The sequence below is a fragment of the Sorex fumeus genome, unplaced genomic scaffold, assembly GCF_029834395.1.
Source record: "Sorex fumeus unplaced genomic scaffold, SorFum_2.1 ptg000037l, whole genome shotgun sequence".
In the NCBI taxonomy this organism is placed as follows: domain Eukaryota; kingdom Metazoa; phylum Chordata; class Mammalia; order Eulipotyphla; family Soricidae; genus Sorex; species Sorex fumeus.
In genome coordinates, this window is record NW_026606094.1 from 66,896,753 (window position 1) to 66,912,823 (window position 16,071).

At 44.6% G+C, this 16,071-nt stretch overlaps 1 protein-coding gene across 1 annotated transcript in view; it reads right to left on the minus strand.

Annotated features, from left to right (window-relative positions):
* Positions 1–981: 981 nt before the first annotated feature.
* Positions 982–16,071, minus strand: part of SPMIP4 (sperm microtubule inner protein 4) — a 37,723-nt gene continuing 22,633 nt past the window's right edge. Inside the window, exons 6-10 of the mRNA XM_056118594.1 lie at positions 8,196–8,380; positions 7,079–7,167; positions 2,474–2,648; positions 2,145–2,236; positions 982–1,812 (exon numbers count right to left, since the gene is read on the minus strand). Coding sequence (XP_055974569.1) covers positions 982–1,812; positions 2,145–2,236; positions 2,474–2,648; positions 7,079–7,167; positions 8,196–8,380 — 1,372 coding nt within the window. The remainder of the gene's footprint in view (positions 1,813–2,144; positions 2,237–2,473; positions 2,649–7,078; positions 7,168–8,195; positions 8,381–16,071) is intronic.

The window sequence follows — 16,071 nt, forward strand, 5'->3', positions numbered from 1 at the left end:
TATATGGTGCTGGAGCAATAGCACAGCGGGTAGGGCGTTTACCTTGCATGCAGCCGACCCGGGTTCGATTCCTCCATCCTTCTCGGAGAGCCCGGCGAGCTACCGAGAGTATCCCGCCTGCTCGGCAAAGGTTGGCAAGCTCCTCATGGCATAGTAGATATGCCAAAAACAGTACCAACAAGTCTCACAATGGAGACGTTACTGGTGCCCGCTCGAGCAAATCAGTGAACAACAGGAGGACTGTACTACCATGCTACAGTGCTACTTCATTATATGAATAGAATACAATAATACATGTATCATATAAAGGCTGTGTTAATTGACCTTCTTATTGATATGGAAGACTGTGGACTATTAATAGTTGTTTTGGGGGAGTCAAAAGTTAGGTTTTCAAAGTATGCAAATTGGTGATGTAAATTTTGCCATGTACTTTTTTTTTTATGATTTTGAGAAATGTCCTTGGAATATAGTATTAGAGTGAGATTAAAGATGGTAAATGCCTGGACCTGGGAATAGCTCTACAGCTTAGCATCTGCTTGTCAGCCTTTAACATTGGGATGCTAAGTTGGTCATCCCTGTCCCTGCCCCTGCCCCTACCCACAGCAACAGCCCACCAGTCACAGTCCTGGGAGCACCTGTTTTGGGTGCTACCCCAAACGTCACAGTGAACTGTATGATTGTTGCTGCACTTCAGCCAAGTGTGTGAGCGCATCTGAATTATGTAATCCCCAATTAAAAGAAGAAAGAAGACCAGAAACTTTCCCAGTTCTAATATTTTATTGCTGAGCTGGTATCTTTCAGAACACCACCTTTTTGGGTTCCTCTGAAAAGATCCTAACTTAAATTCCTGAAGATGTCAGCCTTCTTAATAAGGTCATTATGGCTCCTCTAGAAAACAGAATCCAGCAACGAGGATGAAAATGTTGTATTTTTTTTCTTTTCTTGCAAGATGCTAGATTGTGAAAGGGAAGAATGCATCATTCAATTATAGAAATAATGAGAATTATGCCCGTAGAATTGGTGTCTCATACCAGAACGGTCCTTGTCCCTGAGGTCTTTATGATCTTGTAGGTAAGATTTATGGAACTGTTTATGTGCACTGGATTTTGAAAAAGAGTTCTTAAGCTCCAGCAGGTCCCTATGTGGCTTGGAGTCTCTTGCCCTGGGAATCCAACCCACAAAACTTCCCGTTTCTTCGCAGTTTTCCATGTTCGTGTTCAGTGGATCTTCTGACTTATTTAAATACTTCTCCAAATTGAAAGCATCTGAGTCTAGTTTATTCTGTGAAATACTAGACTTACTGGTGCTAGCAGCAGCGTTTTGACATGGAGCAAACTGGTCACGTAAGGAGGATTTAAAATGGTCATAAGGAATGTAACTCAGGTCAGGGTTACCGTAGGACACAGTTTGGGGTCTGAGTAAGGCCTGCCTCCAGTACAACTCTTCCATCTTTTTCGTATCAGTGATTTTGGGGAATTTTTTTATGCCACAAATTCTACTCATATCTTTGGTTGTGCAGGAAGGTAGACGCGTATAGGGAGAGAGCAGGTTTTGTTCTTCCTTTATCCTATCTTCAACATCCGGGGTTTTATGAATAATGCTCAATGGTGTGCTGTTCTGAAAGGCCATCAGTTCTGCAGAACGGGGTATAAAGGTGTGGAAGGTGCATGGAACTTTAGGGGTACAGTCTGGACAGGGAGGTAGCTTTTGATGGACAGCAGCTGGCTCTCGGCAACGTCGGCTTTGCATCAGTCGGGCAATTCGTCCTTCCAAGGGTCGAGCGGGTTTTATGACCGAATGGAATTTTTCTTGCTGCAGACATGAGATAAAAAGGAGAAAATTAATTAGTGAATAAATCTGGTCTTGTAAGGATTCTGCGCTGGATCAATTCCCTTTTGTTTAATTAATTAATTTTTTTTTTTTTTTTTTTTTTTTTGCTTTTTTGGGTTGCACCCGGCGATGCTCAGGGGTTATTCCTGGTTCTGCACTCAGGAATTACTCCTGGTGGTACTTACTGGAGGGATCATATGGGATGGAGGGGATAGAACCCAGGTCAGCTAATGCAAGACAAATGCCTGCCCCACTGGACTATCACCCAGGCCCTCAATTCACTCTTAATAGCTGACTGGACTATGATTACTTACAGGTTCTGGATCAAATCCAGTCTGTCCAGTTAACTCTGCTGCTGCCTTTTCCTGGTAATCATCCATTTCTAGAGGGTTCATGGGCCCCAGACCTTCATGAAAACATTTTATTATTTTATTAAGAGTAAAAGAACAATGACCAATAAAGTGACAATCATCTTTACCTCCCCATTACCCATGAAAAGAAACTACCGACCTTAATTTCCGTTAGTATTAGGATAAGGAAACAGAGAAATATTAGAAGATAAAAGCCTGTAGCATTTGCCAGAGATCCCAATTTTGTTCTTCTCGATTTTGTGAAAAATTACTATATTCAGGCGAACTCATACCTGTATAATCATGATTGTGTGAAGAGATCCAGTGGGACTTCTCAATATTCCTTTGGATGTTGGCTTCTTTTGAAGAGTTAACTGGGTCCCATGAATTTAAAGTTGAATTAGGAGCAAAGGTTTTAGGAGGTTTGGGGTAGAACACTGGCTTGCTTTTCATTGCACATTTAGGAAGCTAGACAGAATAGGAACAAAAATATTTGCTTTTAACCACCATCCAGCAGAATCAGGGGTGAGTCACTCTGATATGGAAGAAGACAAAGAAAATGCCAGATGAACACTCCTTTTTCTTCATTTATTACTAACATTCTGCCACAAGGGAATGGTGAGGGTTTTTTTTGTTTTTGTTTTTGTTTTGGTCACAACTGGCAGTGCTCAGAGGTTACTCCTGGCAGGTGCTCGGTAAGGGGGGCAGACCAAATGGGATGCTTCGAATTGAACCTGGGTTGGCTGTGTACAAGTACTTAGACCCCAAGGGAATGGTGAGTTCCTAAGATCTTTTTTTTTTTATCTTTCTTTCTTTCTTTCTTTCTTTCTTTCTTTCTTTCTCTCTGTCTTTCTGTCTGTCTTCCCTCCTTTCCTCCCCTTCCTTCCTTCCTTCCTGCCTGCCTGCCTGCCTTTCTTTTTGAGTCACACCCGCAATGCTCATGGATTACTCCTGGCTCTGCACTCAGGAATTACTCCTGGTGGTGCTCCGGGGACCATATGGGATGTTGGGAATCGAACCTGGGTTGGCTGCATGCAAGGCAAACGCCCTACCCGCTGTGCTAGCGCTCCAGTCCCAGGAAAGACCCTTTTCAAAAATATTAGAGAAATGTCCCTGAAAATACTCTACTCCTAGAGAACTTATATTAGAAATATAAAGAACTCTGGGGGCTGGAGAGATGGTACAGTTGGTAGGGCGCTTGCCTTGCATTCAGCCAACCAGGTTTGACCCCCGGCATCCCATATGGTTCCTCAAGCCTGCCGGGAATGATTCCTGAGTGCAAAGCCAGGAGCAAGCTCTGAGCATTGCAGGGTATGGCCTAAAACCCAAATAAATAATAAAAGGAAATATAGAGGGCCCTGAGCTGCACCATTTGTTAAGCAGAGTTAACATTGTGTACCACCCCTTCTCTTTCCTGCCTGAAATGACACCGTGTGATAGATTTTTATTTCTGATGAAGTTTAAGTCATTGATGTTCAAATTAAAAAATTTCATTCTATAGACATAACAGCTTCCTGGAGTTTTATTTGTATTTTATAAAGGAGGTGTATGTGTGAAAGTGAATAACAATATGGTTACTTGTTAATTGTAGACAGTTCCCTGGCTATTTATGAGTTTTTATTTATTTATTTATTTATTTATTTTGGTTTTTGGGTCACACCTGGCGATGCACAGGTGTTACTCCTGGCTCTGCACTCAGGAATTACTCCTGGCGGTGTTCAGGGGACCATATGGGATGCAGGGATTTGAACCCGGGTCGGCTGCGTGCATGGCAAACGTCCTACCCACTGTGCTATCGCTCCAGCCCCAATTGTTTTTTAAATTTTTTTATTTTTTGGGTCACGCCTGGTGTTGTACAGGGTTACTTCTGGCTCATGCACTCAGGAATTACTCCTGGCGGTGCTTGGGGTACCATATGGGATGCTGGGAATCAAACCCAGGTTGGCCGCGTGCAAGGCAAACACCCTACTCACTGTGCTATTGCTCCAGCCCCAAGTTTGCTTTTTTTTTTTTTGATTGACATATTTGGTAAGTAAATGTTTATTTAGTTTGGGCCACACCCAGCAGTTTGGGCCACACCCAGTCCTCATGGAGACCACTGTTGGTGGTGCTGAGGGACCATGGGTTGCTAAAGATCTATCCTTGACCTCCCACATACAAAGTCTGCGCTTAGCCCATTGAGCGCGCTCTCTCTCTCTCTCTCTCTGAATCTCAATTCATATTTATTAAGCATCAAGTAGCAAGGTAGTGGAGGAAACAGATGGATCAGCTGCAGATCTTACTATCCAGGGGTATATTGACTAGAGGGGAGATAAGACACGAACACATTCACAATTATATGAGAGGGAATCCTTGGTTATAAATGAGATGGTGACAAAGTGATAGGCAAGCTCAGGAGGAAGAGATTACAGCTGAAAAGGAAGGTAAGCTGGGAGAAGGAGGGGATGGGAGGCCTTGGGCCTTGAATGATATGCAGGATGGCAAAGCCAGAGCAGCAGTGAGAGCAGGGGTTAGATGGTGATGGGAAGGTGGAGTTGGACACTTTCTGCCCCTTGTCCTCACAGTTGGGCTTATCCTTAATGCCTGCAGGTCCTAGCCTAGAGTATAATGAGGGCCAGTCGTCTTATTAGTCCCACTAGTCACAGTGTTTAATTTATAAATTCCCCAACTAAGCTGTTAAGTAAATACCATTTTCCTACTTTAGCAAAGTACCTTCAATCTTTGGGATAAGGGAGACCAAGTTCAGACTTAGACTCCTAGATCAGTGGATGCCAACCATTGATCACAGACCAAAGCACGTCTGCCAGTGTAGAAAGGGTGGGCTGGGTTCTAACTACTTGACTGCACACAGGCGTGTAGGACAGGTGCCCGTCCAGAGCTGTAGAAGACTGAGGAACGCTGCTCAGTTGGGATGTCTACGCTGGGACATTCCTACTCCCAGTTCCATATTCCTACTCCCAGTTCCATCCCAAATTAGGAGGTACCTCCAGTTTCAGAAAATAGGTGTCTACTTACTTAGCTATCCCTTTGGTTAGCTTAGTAAAAAAAAAAAATGGAATACTGATAAAGCTCTTTATTTTTGTTGGGGACTGTGGTCATAACTGGTGATGCTCAGGAATCATGCCTGGAGTGGGAGGGTCTCTGGGGTCCATATGGGTCTAGCCCAAAGCTAATTTTTACTATGAGCTTAGTTACCTGCTGAGTGCTTTTTCATGCATATCATTTTTAAGACGACCTTATCAGGTAAATTGTTATTATTCTGTTTTATCTGTGAGGAAACTCTGTACTGAAAGGTACTGTAAGGTCACAGAATTGGCATGATTTTAGAACCAGTAGCTGAACCATTTTAAAATTCACTTTTGGGGGTCAGGGTGGAGGACTCAGTGTTGACTCCTGGCTCTGTGCTTAGGGATCACTCCTGATGGGGCTTGGGGAACCATATGTGGTGCCAGGATTGAACCAGGTTCAGCCACGTGTAGGGCAAGTGCCCAACCCACTGTACTTTCTCTCTAGCCCTCTAATTCACTTTATTTGCCAGTATATTGTAAAATTTTCTTATTGGCCTGGATGGAAGTGAATAAAACAGGGATCCTGGATGTATAGCTAGGAGACACATTTTTGGAATTATTTTTAAAGTTATTAATGTCCTCTTCCTTCTATTGGGCTTAGGGAGAAATAAGAGGAAAGAGATGACAATGCCTGGGGCTGGAGCAGTAGCACAGAGGGTAGAGCGTTTGCCTTGCACGTGCCCGACCCGGGTTTGGTGCCCAGCATCCCATATGGTCCCCAGAGTACCGCCCAGAATTTACATAGTATCATAAATTAATGAAAAAAGTTTAAAAACAAGAACAATATTTTCCTTATATACCTCTGTGGAATCATGTTATGGATGTGACCAGCAGAGACTGAGCCTTACAGACCTGAGCTCTATGACTAGGGCATCCCCCCACAAAATGCTTTGAGACTTAGTTTACTTATCTGTAAATTGAGAATGATACCTTTGGAGGGGATGAATGATATACTTCACCAATAAATATACAAGTGTATGGCAATTTCTTGGTAAAAGTGGGTATTTTATTTTTTCTCAAGTCTGCATAAATATGTATTTTATAAGGACCACAGCAGTGGTACTGCAGGGGCGTGTGATCTCTGCCCAGGAAATTTCACCCTGGGGTGCTGCAGCCATCTAGTGCTCGGGGTTGAACTTGGGGTCTCACATCTGCTAGGCTTGTGCTCTCTCCTTGAGTCATATTGCCAGCTCTTACACTTTGCTGGGGGTGAGATGTGAGTGTGTGGGGGGAGGTTATGCAATTAGCTCAGAGCGCATCAAACTGCATGTCAAAATGTTTGGTGACAGATGAAAACTAGACTTTTGATAGTGATTATAAAGTAGTGCACACAGATGTCCAATTATAAAGCTCTATACCTGGAACGTGTATAATGTTATAAACCAATGAGCTACCTCAGTGAAAATTTATTAACAAAAGTTGAATTGGGGGCCCGTAGTGATAGTACAGTGGGTTCAATCCCCAGTATCCCACACGGTCCCCTGAGCACCGCCGGGAGTAATTTCTGAGTGCAGAGCCAGGAGTAACCCTGAGCATCACCAGGTGTGGCCCCAAAACCAAAACAAAATAAAGTTGGGGGACACATAATGAATGAAATATTGTCCTCCTCCAGCTTCTTTTCTAACTTCTTTGTAACCGTGGAAATGCTACTAACTGCTAAAGGAAATTAGCTAAGGGACCAAAACAGAAAACTGCAATTCGTGAAAATCTCAACATTTTCATTCATATAGGAAAAAGGAACAAATCCATTTTGGATTTTTTATAAATATACACAGAGTGAAAACATTTCTTTGCTTTGTTTTAAACACTAATTTTTTCAAAGATACTTACATCATAATAGGCATTCTGACCTGGCCACGTCAAAGCTCTCTTCTTTGAATCCATGGGATACTCAATCTGTTCATATCTGTAAGGATTACCTGAAGTTTTTAAGGAAAAACTGTGTTAGCCTTCTCGGCAATGGCATTTATGGGTGTAGTGGACAGAACCCAAATAAGACGAGGCAGAGGGGGACGGGGCACACATTCTCGCTCCAGCTGCTTTGATCTGAATTTTTTTTTCTTTTTGGATCATACTTGGTGATGCACAGGGGTTACTCCTGGCTTTGCACTTAGGAATTACTACTGGTGGTGATCGGGGGACCATATGGGATGCTGGGAATCAAACCCAGGTCGACCTCATGCAAGGCAAATGCCCTACCTACTGTGCCCCATGTGACATTTTTTATTAGTCATGAATTGACAGATGCTTGGAAGAGCAGAAATTTAGGGTGCTAACCGATTTTTTTTAATTTCCTGTATATACAATTGTGCCTAAGTATTTTATACATTCAATTGCTCATTTCTGTGAATTCTTGCTACTCTATATACTTCATGGGATTTTGGAAATGATCTAATCCAGAGATAAACTCTGCAGCAGAGCATTCGTCTTGCATACAAAAGACCCTGGGTTTGACCCCTACCATTGCAAAAAAACAGAAACTAGCCATACAAGAAAGTCAGAGAAAAATAGAACATAGAAGCAGAATAAAAAATAACCAATGTTCAATGCTTGGTTTCTCGGTCTACCATGGGAGGCTCTGGATAAAGAAGAAAAGTTGGGGCCAGAGAGATGCACGGCAGGGACGGCATTTGCCTTCCCCACAGCAGATCCAGATTTGGTCCCCAGCATCCCACATGGTCCTGAGCATCCCCAGGAGTAATTCCTGAGTGCAGAGCCTGGAGTAAACCCTTAGTATCGCTGGGTGTGGCCCCAAAAAGGAAAAAAAAATTTAAAGGGAGAGAAGTTAGATGCACATATGGAAAATGGGATGTAAGAGCTCTCTGGCAGGATCTGAGTGGTTCTGAAGGGCAGCGAGGTTGCCAACAACGGCTCTCATCTACTTATGGGCCACACTTTTGTGACTGAATCCTGGGCACTGCTTTCTAAGCCTGAATACCGTTCTTACCTCGTGTCTTCATGATCTTCGTGGTGTCATAGTGCTTGGTGGGAATAGTAGGAGGAAACGGCAGCCGATTCCGGGCTTTCAGGCCAGTGTACTGGTCCTTAGGTGATGTGAAGGTCGGGAACATAGCTCCCCGGGAGATGTGGGTGTGGTAGGGGTGTTCCATCGGATACGGGGAACATATTTCTCTGAGAGTTGGGTGAACACACAAAAGGGAATAGAAAGAAGCACAAATGAAGAATGTGAATCATCAAATATTTGCTGGGTCCCTCTTTGTGACAGGTAGTGTCCTACCCGAGGATGGGGCAGTAAGCCAAACATTTCTTTGCTTTGTTCCAGGGAGTTAGCACGTTGCTGGGGTACATACCATAAAACATCACATTCTCTTAATTTTTCTAGACATATAAAATGTACATTTATTTTTCTTTTTAAAAATCAAACCAGGGGCCGGAGTGATAGCACAGTGGGTAGGGCGTTTGCCTTGCACGCGGCCAACCTGGGTTCTATCCCCGGCATCCATTATGGTCCCCCAAGCACCGCCAGGAGTAATTTCTGAGTGCAAAGCCAGGAGTAACCCCTGAGCATTGCTGGGTGTAACCCAAAAAGCAATAAATAAATAAATAAATAAAATAAAAATCAAACCAAAATCTTTATCAGCAATTTTCATGATGCTCAGGGGGACCATACATGGTGCTTGGGGGACCATATGGGATGCCGAAAACTGAACCCAGGTCACCTGCATGCAAGGCCAACACCCTATCTGCTGTACTATCTCTCTAGCCCCAAGAATTTTGTAGTTTTTAGAATGCTATGAGAAGAATCTCTAGTTGCTCTCAATTCCTGCTCCTTTTTTTTTTTTTTATTTTGGGCCACACCCTGCAGTGCTCCAGTGCTCCAGGCTTACTCCTTGCCCTGTCCTCATAGATCATTTCCTGGCAGGGCTCAGTAAACCATATGTAGTGCTGGGGATTGAACCCAGGTCAGCTGTGTGCAAGGCCAGTGCTTTTATTCATTATACTACCTCTTTGGAGCCTCCAGCTTCTTTTTGAGTGGGTTCCAGTACTTAATGAATCATTTTTGCTTTCACTTTCAGTATGCAAAATAATTTCTAACCGTCTTGGATTGAAGTTTCAATCCAGTCCATGTTTCTTTAAAGCAGCCAATCAACCAACAACCTATGGCGTGTTTTTGTATGTAGTGCTGCTTAGGAATCAGAAAGCAAAAATAGCTAATTCCCTGAAGGAAAATAAATATGTGTCAAAAAGATTACATTTTCCCTATCATTTGAAGAACTAGCGAGGCTATAAAACAAAGAACTCACGAAAATTGTCTAAATTAAATGAAAATCTGGGCCAGAGCACTAGTACAGTGAGTAGGGCACTTGCCTTGCATGCTGCCAACCCTGATTTGATCCCAGGCACCTATATGGTCTCCGGAGCCCACGAGGAGTGACTCCTGAGTGCAGAGTCAGGAGTAACCCCTTAGCACTGCTAGGTAAGTGTGATCCCCAAACTAAACCCCACCCAAATAAATCAATGAAAACCAAGATTAGGAAGCCCATAGAATAGAGAAGTATTACACGTGATTGGAAAATAAAGTAGAAAATGGCCAGATGAATGGCTTGAATTCTTACCTCCCCCACCCCCATGCTATGGTAAAGCTTTAACACACAGACCCTCAGAACATGACCTTCTTTGGAAACAGTCTCAGAGTGGAGGTAATCAGTTAAGATGAGGCCATACTGGAGTGGGTGAGGGGCTCATCCAGTAGGACTGTTCCCTATGAGAGAGAGAAACTGGGGCCCAGGATGTGACTCTAGCGGTAGCACATGCCTTTCCATGGATGAGACCCCTCATACAATTCTGCACCCCCCCCCGACTACTATAAACAGCCACAAAACAACTGTAGCACTGTAGCACTGTCCTCCCGTTGTTCATAGATTTGCTCGATTTGCTTGAGCGGGCACCAGTAACGTCTCCATTGTTACTGGTTTTTGGCATATCAAATATGTCACGGGGAGCTTGTCAGGCTTTGTCAAGTGGGCGGGATACTCTTGGTAGCTTGCCGGGCTCTCTGAGAGGGACAGAGGAATCGAACCCAGGTCAGCCACAAAACAACAACAACAACAAAAAGGGGAAATGCGGACACAGTGGCACATCCTGGGAAGATGGCGTGAGGACGAAGGCAGAGGCACGGAGGGCTGGCTGCCAGCCTGGGGGCACGGGGCGGGGGGGTGTGCCAGCATGCTCCTGGCAGAGGGTGCCAGAGGAACCAGCTCTTCCAGAGCCCCCAGAACTCTGAGCTGGGATATTCCTGCCCCCGCAGCCCCTGCAGATAGAACCAAGGAGCAAACTTGTACCGGAAGTTCTAGGAAAGCAGCTGCACAGAGCCCAGAGGCGAACTGATTGACCTGCCAGCAAGCACAGCCTTGAAACCACGGGCAAGTGGTGTCAGGTCTGCAGCTGCCAGGTGGGAAGAGACGGGCCAGTTGGCGTTACCAACAGACTCCCGGAGTCTGTTACAGACATCGGCCTGTCACCGTTTCCTTTGGATTTTTTTTGGTGCTAGCTCTGTGCTCAGGGATCACTCCGGGTGAGGTTTGGGGATCAGCTGGGGTGCCTTACCCCTCCTGACACCATTTTCTATCAAGGGATTGGCAGAACAGATAGCACAGCAGATAGGACATTTTCCTTGCATGCAGCCAACCCGGGTTCGATTCCTCCGTCCCTCTTGGAGAGCCCAGCAAGCTACTGAGAGTATCCCGCCCGCAGGGCAAAGCCTGGCAAGCTCCCAGTGGCGTATTTGATATGCCAAAAAACAGTAACAACAAGTCTCACAATGGAGACGTTACTGGTGCCCGCTCGAGCAAATCGATGAACAATGGGAGAACAGTGCTACAGTGCATAGTGTTTCCTTGTAGAATCATTTCTTCAAGTAACTATGGAGGCTATGACTATGAAATGATGAGAATAATTTCTGTAGGAAGCATTTAAAGTATCTCATTGCTTCTCAATCATAGGGTTAGCATATATTAACTTAAATGTTGCCATCCAAGTGGTGCTTAGGAGGTCTGGAGGCCCAGAGTAATTTACATATTTTAAAATATATCAACATTTTATGACCTTAAATATTTTATGACCTTAATTTATTTTTTTGACTTTTTTGGATCACACCTGGCAATGCTCCAGGGTTACTCCTGGCTCTGCACTCAAAATTACTCTTGGAGATGTTGGGGGACCCTATGGGGTGCCAGGGATTGAACCCTGGTAGGCCGTGTGCAAGGCAAACATCCTACCTCCTGTACTATCTCTCCAGCCCCTATGGCCTTATTTATTTATTTTTGCTTTTTTGGGTCACACCCAGCGATGCTCAGGGGTTATTCCTGGCTCTGCACTCAGGAATTACTCCTGGTGGTGCTGGGGGACCATATGAGATGTTGGGAATCGAACCCACGATGGCTGCGTGCAAGGCAAACACCTACCCACTGTGCTATTGCTCCAGCTCGCCTTAAGGCCTTATTTAAAAAAAAACTTTAATTACAGATTGTGATTTACAGTACTGTTCAGGACAGTTTTATGCATACATCATTCCCACACCACGTAGGATATTTTTTAATGGCCAGAATTTTTGGTTGTTTTTTTTTCCAACCAAACATATTCTCAGTGGTTTCTGAATCAGTTTCAGGAAGAAAGAGCTTCAAAGACCAGCAGCTAAACGGCTAAAATGGGAATGAGTGGAAGTAACTAGAGCTCTATCCGAAAGCTGCAGTTTCAAACCTAGATCTCAGTCTCTCCCCCTCTGGTGGTTATATGAGTGAACTGCTCTGCCCGGACTCCGACAGCCACAGTCGGACTACTTAGCCAGCAGTGCAAGATTTTTTTTTGCTTTTTGGGTCACACCCAGCGATGCTCAGGGGTTACTCCTGGCTCTGCACTCAGGAATTACTCCTGGCGGTGCTCGAGGGACCTTATGGGATGCCGGGATCGAACCCGGGTGGGCCTCTTATCACTTAATCACTTAATCCCCGTTATTCATCGATTTATTCGAGCGGGCGCCAGTAACGTCTCCATTCATCCCGGTTGCGTGCTAGCGTAGCCCAATGGTATCTGTTCGTTTTAGGAACATGTAGAGCCTCAAACCGATCATTTAGGGTCTTGACGAAGAAGTCTGACCATCTTATAGGTGGGCGTCCACGTGATCTTTTGATGTCTCGTGGAACCCAATCAGTAATGGCTCTAGTCCAGCGGTTGTCTGTAAACCTCATTACGTGTCCAGCCCACCTGATTTTTGATGTCTTGGCAAATGAGACAGCGTCCCTGATTCTTGAGCGTTGACGAAGATCAGAACTCCGGATTCTATCTCTCATTTGAGTGAATCGTGATATTCCAAGCATAGTTCTTTCGATTCCTCTTTGAGAGACCCGAATAGCGTTCTCATACTGTTTTCGTAGGGTCCAGGTCTCTGAGGCATATGTTAATGCAGGAAGAATAGTGGAATCAAAGAGATGTGCTCGTAGCTGGAGGTTCTTTGTCCTTTTAGTTATTTCTTCAATGCTCTTGAAGGCATTCCAAGCCGCTCTCTTCCTCCTGCGCAACTCAGGTGCCAGGTCATTCATCATGTTGATTTCTCGACCTAGGTATATATAACTGTTGCATTCGGAGATGGTGGTTCCGTTGAGAGCGAATGGAGCGTCAGGAACAAGGCTGTTTCTCATAAACATTGTCTTCGTAAGATTCAGCTGTAGTCCTACCTTTCCACACTCACGGTCAAAGTCCGCCAGCATTTGTGCCGCTCGGCTGATGTTTGGTGTTATTAGAACGATGTCATCAGCAAAGCGGAGGTGGTGTAGTTGCCGACCATCTATCTTCACTCCCATGTTTTCCCATTCTAGTCGTCGCATGATGTTCTCGAGGGTGGCACTGAAGAGTTTTGGTGAAATGGTATCACCCTGCCGAACCCCTCTCTTGATATGGATGATTACTTCTTTGTAGAATGGTGAGATCTTGGTAGTGAATCCACAATAGAGCTCACGAAGGATCCTGATGTATTGAGTTTGTACGCCCTGATTGGCTAGGGCTTCCATGACCGCTTCTGTCTCAACAGAATCAAAGGCCTTCTTTAAATCAATGAACGTTAGACAGAGCGGCATCTTGAACTCCTGAGATACCTCAATGAGCTTGGTTATTGTGTGGATATGGTCAATGGTACTGAATCCTTTTCGGAATCCAGCTTGTTCACATGGTTGTCCTTCATCTAGTGTTCTGCTAATCCTATTCAGGATGACTCGAGTGAATAGTTTGTAGATGACAGACAATAGGCAGATTGGGCGATAGTTGCCAATATCGTGGATGTCTCCTTTCTTGTATAGTAGTACAGTCTTGCTGGTTTTCCATTGGGATGGAACCTTGCATTCAGACAGGTAGCGTGTGAAGAGTCGAGCCAATGTATTGATGAGTACTGATGGTAAGTTCTTCAGGTGTTCAGGTCTGATCTTGTCTGGGCCAGGTGCTTTTTGTTTCTTTACCAACGAGATGGCATGTTGGATTTCGGAAGGGAGAACATTGGGAACGACATATCCATCATGTGGTATGTGGTATGTGGGCATGTGGATGTGGCTATTAAAGAGATCTGAGTAGAAGTCATGAATAATCTTCTCCATTGCCCTTCTGGAAGATGTGATAGATCCATCATGATGTCGGAGGGCAGTCATCTTGGTTTTGTAGTTGGTGAAGGACAGGCGGGCATTACGAATGTTTTTCCCAGCTTCTGCTGCATCTACCAGTACTGCTGCTTTCCTGTTTTTGAGGTCATCCTTGATGGCTTTTCTGCACTGTTTTGCCAGTTCGGACGTTTGCTTGTGGTTGCCTGAGGCACGTGCCAAGCCACGTTGGCGAATAAGTTCAAGAGTGTTCGAAGAAAGACGGTTTTTTGTGGTTATCTCTCTCTTGGCATTCCTTGCACAATCATGGAGGTGCTGAATCATTCGATCATATTCCTCATCAATGTTGTCAATGACGGCATCTTCCCATGTTGCTGCAACAGAGCCAAAGAGTTCCCAGTTGGTGGTTGTTCTGGGAGTCCTCTTCTTAAACCTTGCATTCTTTTCTCCTCGTTCTGTGAGGTAGAATTTTGCACGAAGAAGACGGTGGTCTGATCCCGTTTGGAATTTTGGGACAACAGCAACATCGGTTAGGCAAAACCGCCGATTGAATATGATGTGGTCTATTTCATTGTGGAACCGTCCATCGGGAGACTCCCATGTCCAACGTTTAGATTCAGCCTTTTGGAATTGTGAGTTACCATGGAAGGTTTTGGTTGACATGATGAACTCAGACAGTCTGTCACCCTGTTCGTTCCATTCCAGGCCATGGGTTCCGATGTGGAGTTCATCGACTGATCTTCTTGGTCCTATCTTGGCATTAAAATCACTGACAATGATCTTGTAGAAGGTGTGATCTTCTTTATAGAATTTCTCCAGCTCCATGTAGAATTTCTCAGTTTCTTTTTCACCATAACTGGATGTTGGTGCATAGACAACAAAGATAGAAACTGCCGGTAGTGAGCCACATTTATTCAAGTGTAATCGTCCGATTCGGGTTGTTAGGCATTCAAATGAATCAATGCTTGTGACTAAGTTTGTGTTGACAAGGATACCGACACCACCAACGCCTCTTTTATCACATGTTCCAAGGAACAGTTCTTCTCCAGTGTCGAAAACAGCATGATGGGATTGATGTCTTCTTGTTTCGGTCAGACCAATGATGTCGTACTTGATCTTTCGTGCTTGTACCATAAGGTCTTCATGCAAGGCAAACGCCCTACCCACTATGCTATCACTCTGGCCCAAGCAGTACAAGATTTTTTACTAAGGTGCTCATCATCTCTCGTAGATATCACAAGAAATTAAGATTCTAGAGAAGAATTTGGACTTCAGGAAAAAGTCAAGTATGGGTCCAATGAGCTCAGGTTTTATAAGATTGGTTTTCTGTCCTTTGTTACATATTCAACACATTATCAAACTGGGTTTAGAAAAACATTTTGGTTTTGTTTTTAGGCCACACCTGGTAATGCTCAGGGGCTGTACTTTTAGCTCTACTAAAGAATTATTCCTAGTGGGCTCAGGGGGACCATACAGGATGCCAGGGATTGAACCCAGGTTAGGGGCATGTAAGACAAGCGCCTTACCCTCTGTACAATCTCTCTAGAAATTTAATTTTTAATAGCTTTTGAGTAGCCCTTGCATTAAGTGAAATGATTTTAAATTGTCAGCTTCATATTTTCAGTTAATATTGGTGGAGTGACAAGTAGCACCAAGTATACCCACAGCTTAGATCTTGTTTTTTGTTGTGTTTTGTTTTGTGTTTTCAGCCACACCTAGAGGTGCTCAACTTATTCTTGGCTCTGCACTCAGATAATCATTCCTGGTATGGCTCTGCAGACCTAGTGGGGTTCCGAGGATTGAACCTGGATTTGGAATGTGTAAGGCAAGTGCCCTATCCCCTGTATTCTCTCCAGCCCCTGACCTTGGTTTTTATTTTTTGGCTTTGGCCCACACCCAACTGTGCTCAGGACTTCCTACAGGCTTTCTACTGAGCGGTCGCTCCTGGCGGGCTTTGAGGCGCAGGTGCTGAGGATCAAAACGAGGTTGGGCACAAGCAAGGCAAGTGCCTTACCCATTGTAGTCTCTCTCCAGCCCCATGTTGTGGTTTTAAAAATAGTTCTCAGGGCTGGAGCAACAGCACAGAGGGTAGGGAGTTTGCCTTGCACGTGGCCGACCAGGGTTTGATTCCCACCATCCCATATAGTCCCCTGAGCACCGCCAGGAGTGATTTCTGAGTGCAGAGCCAGGAGTCAGCCTTGAGCATCGCCGGGTATGATC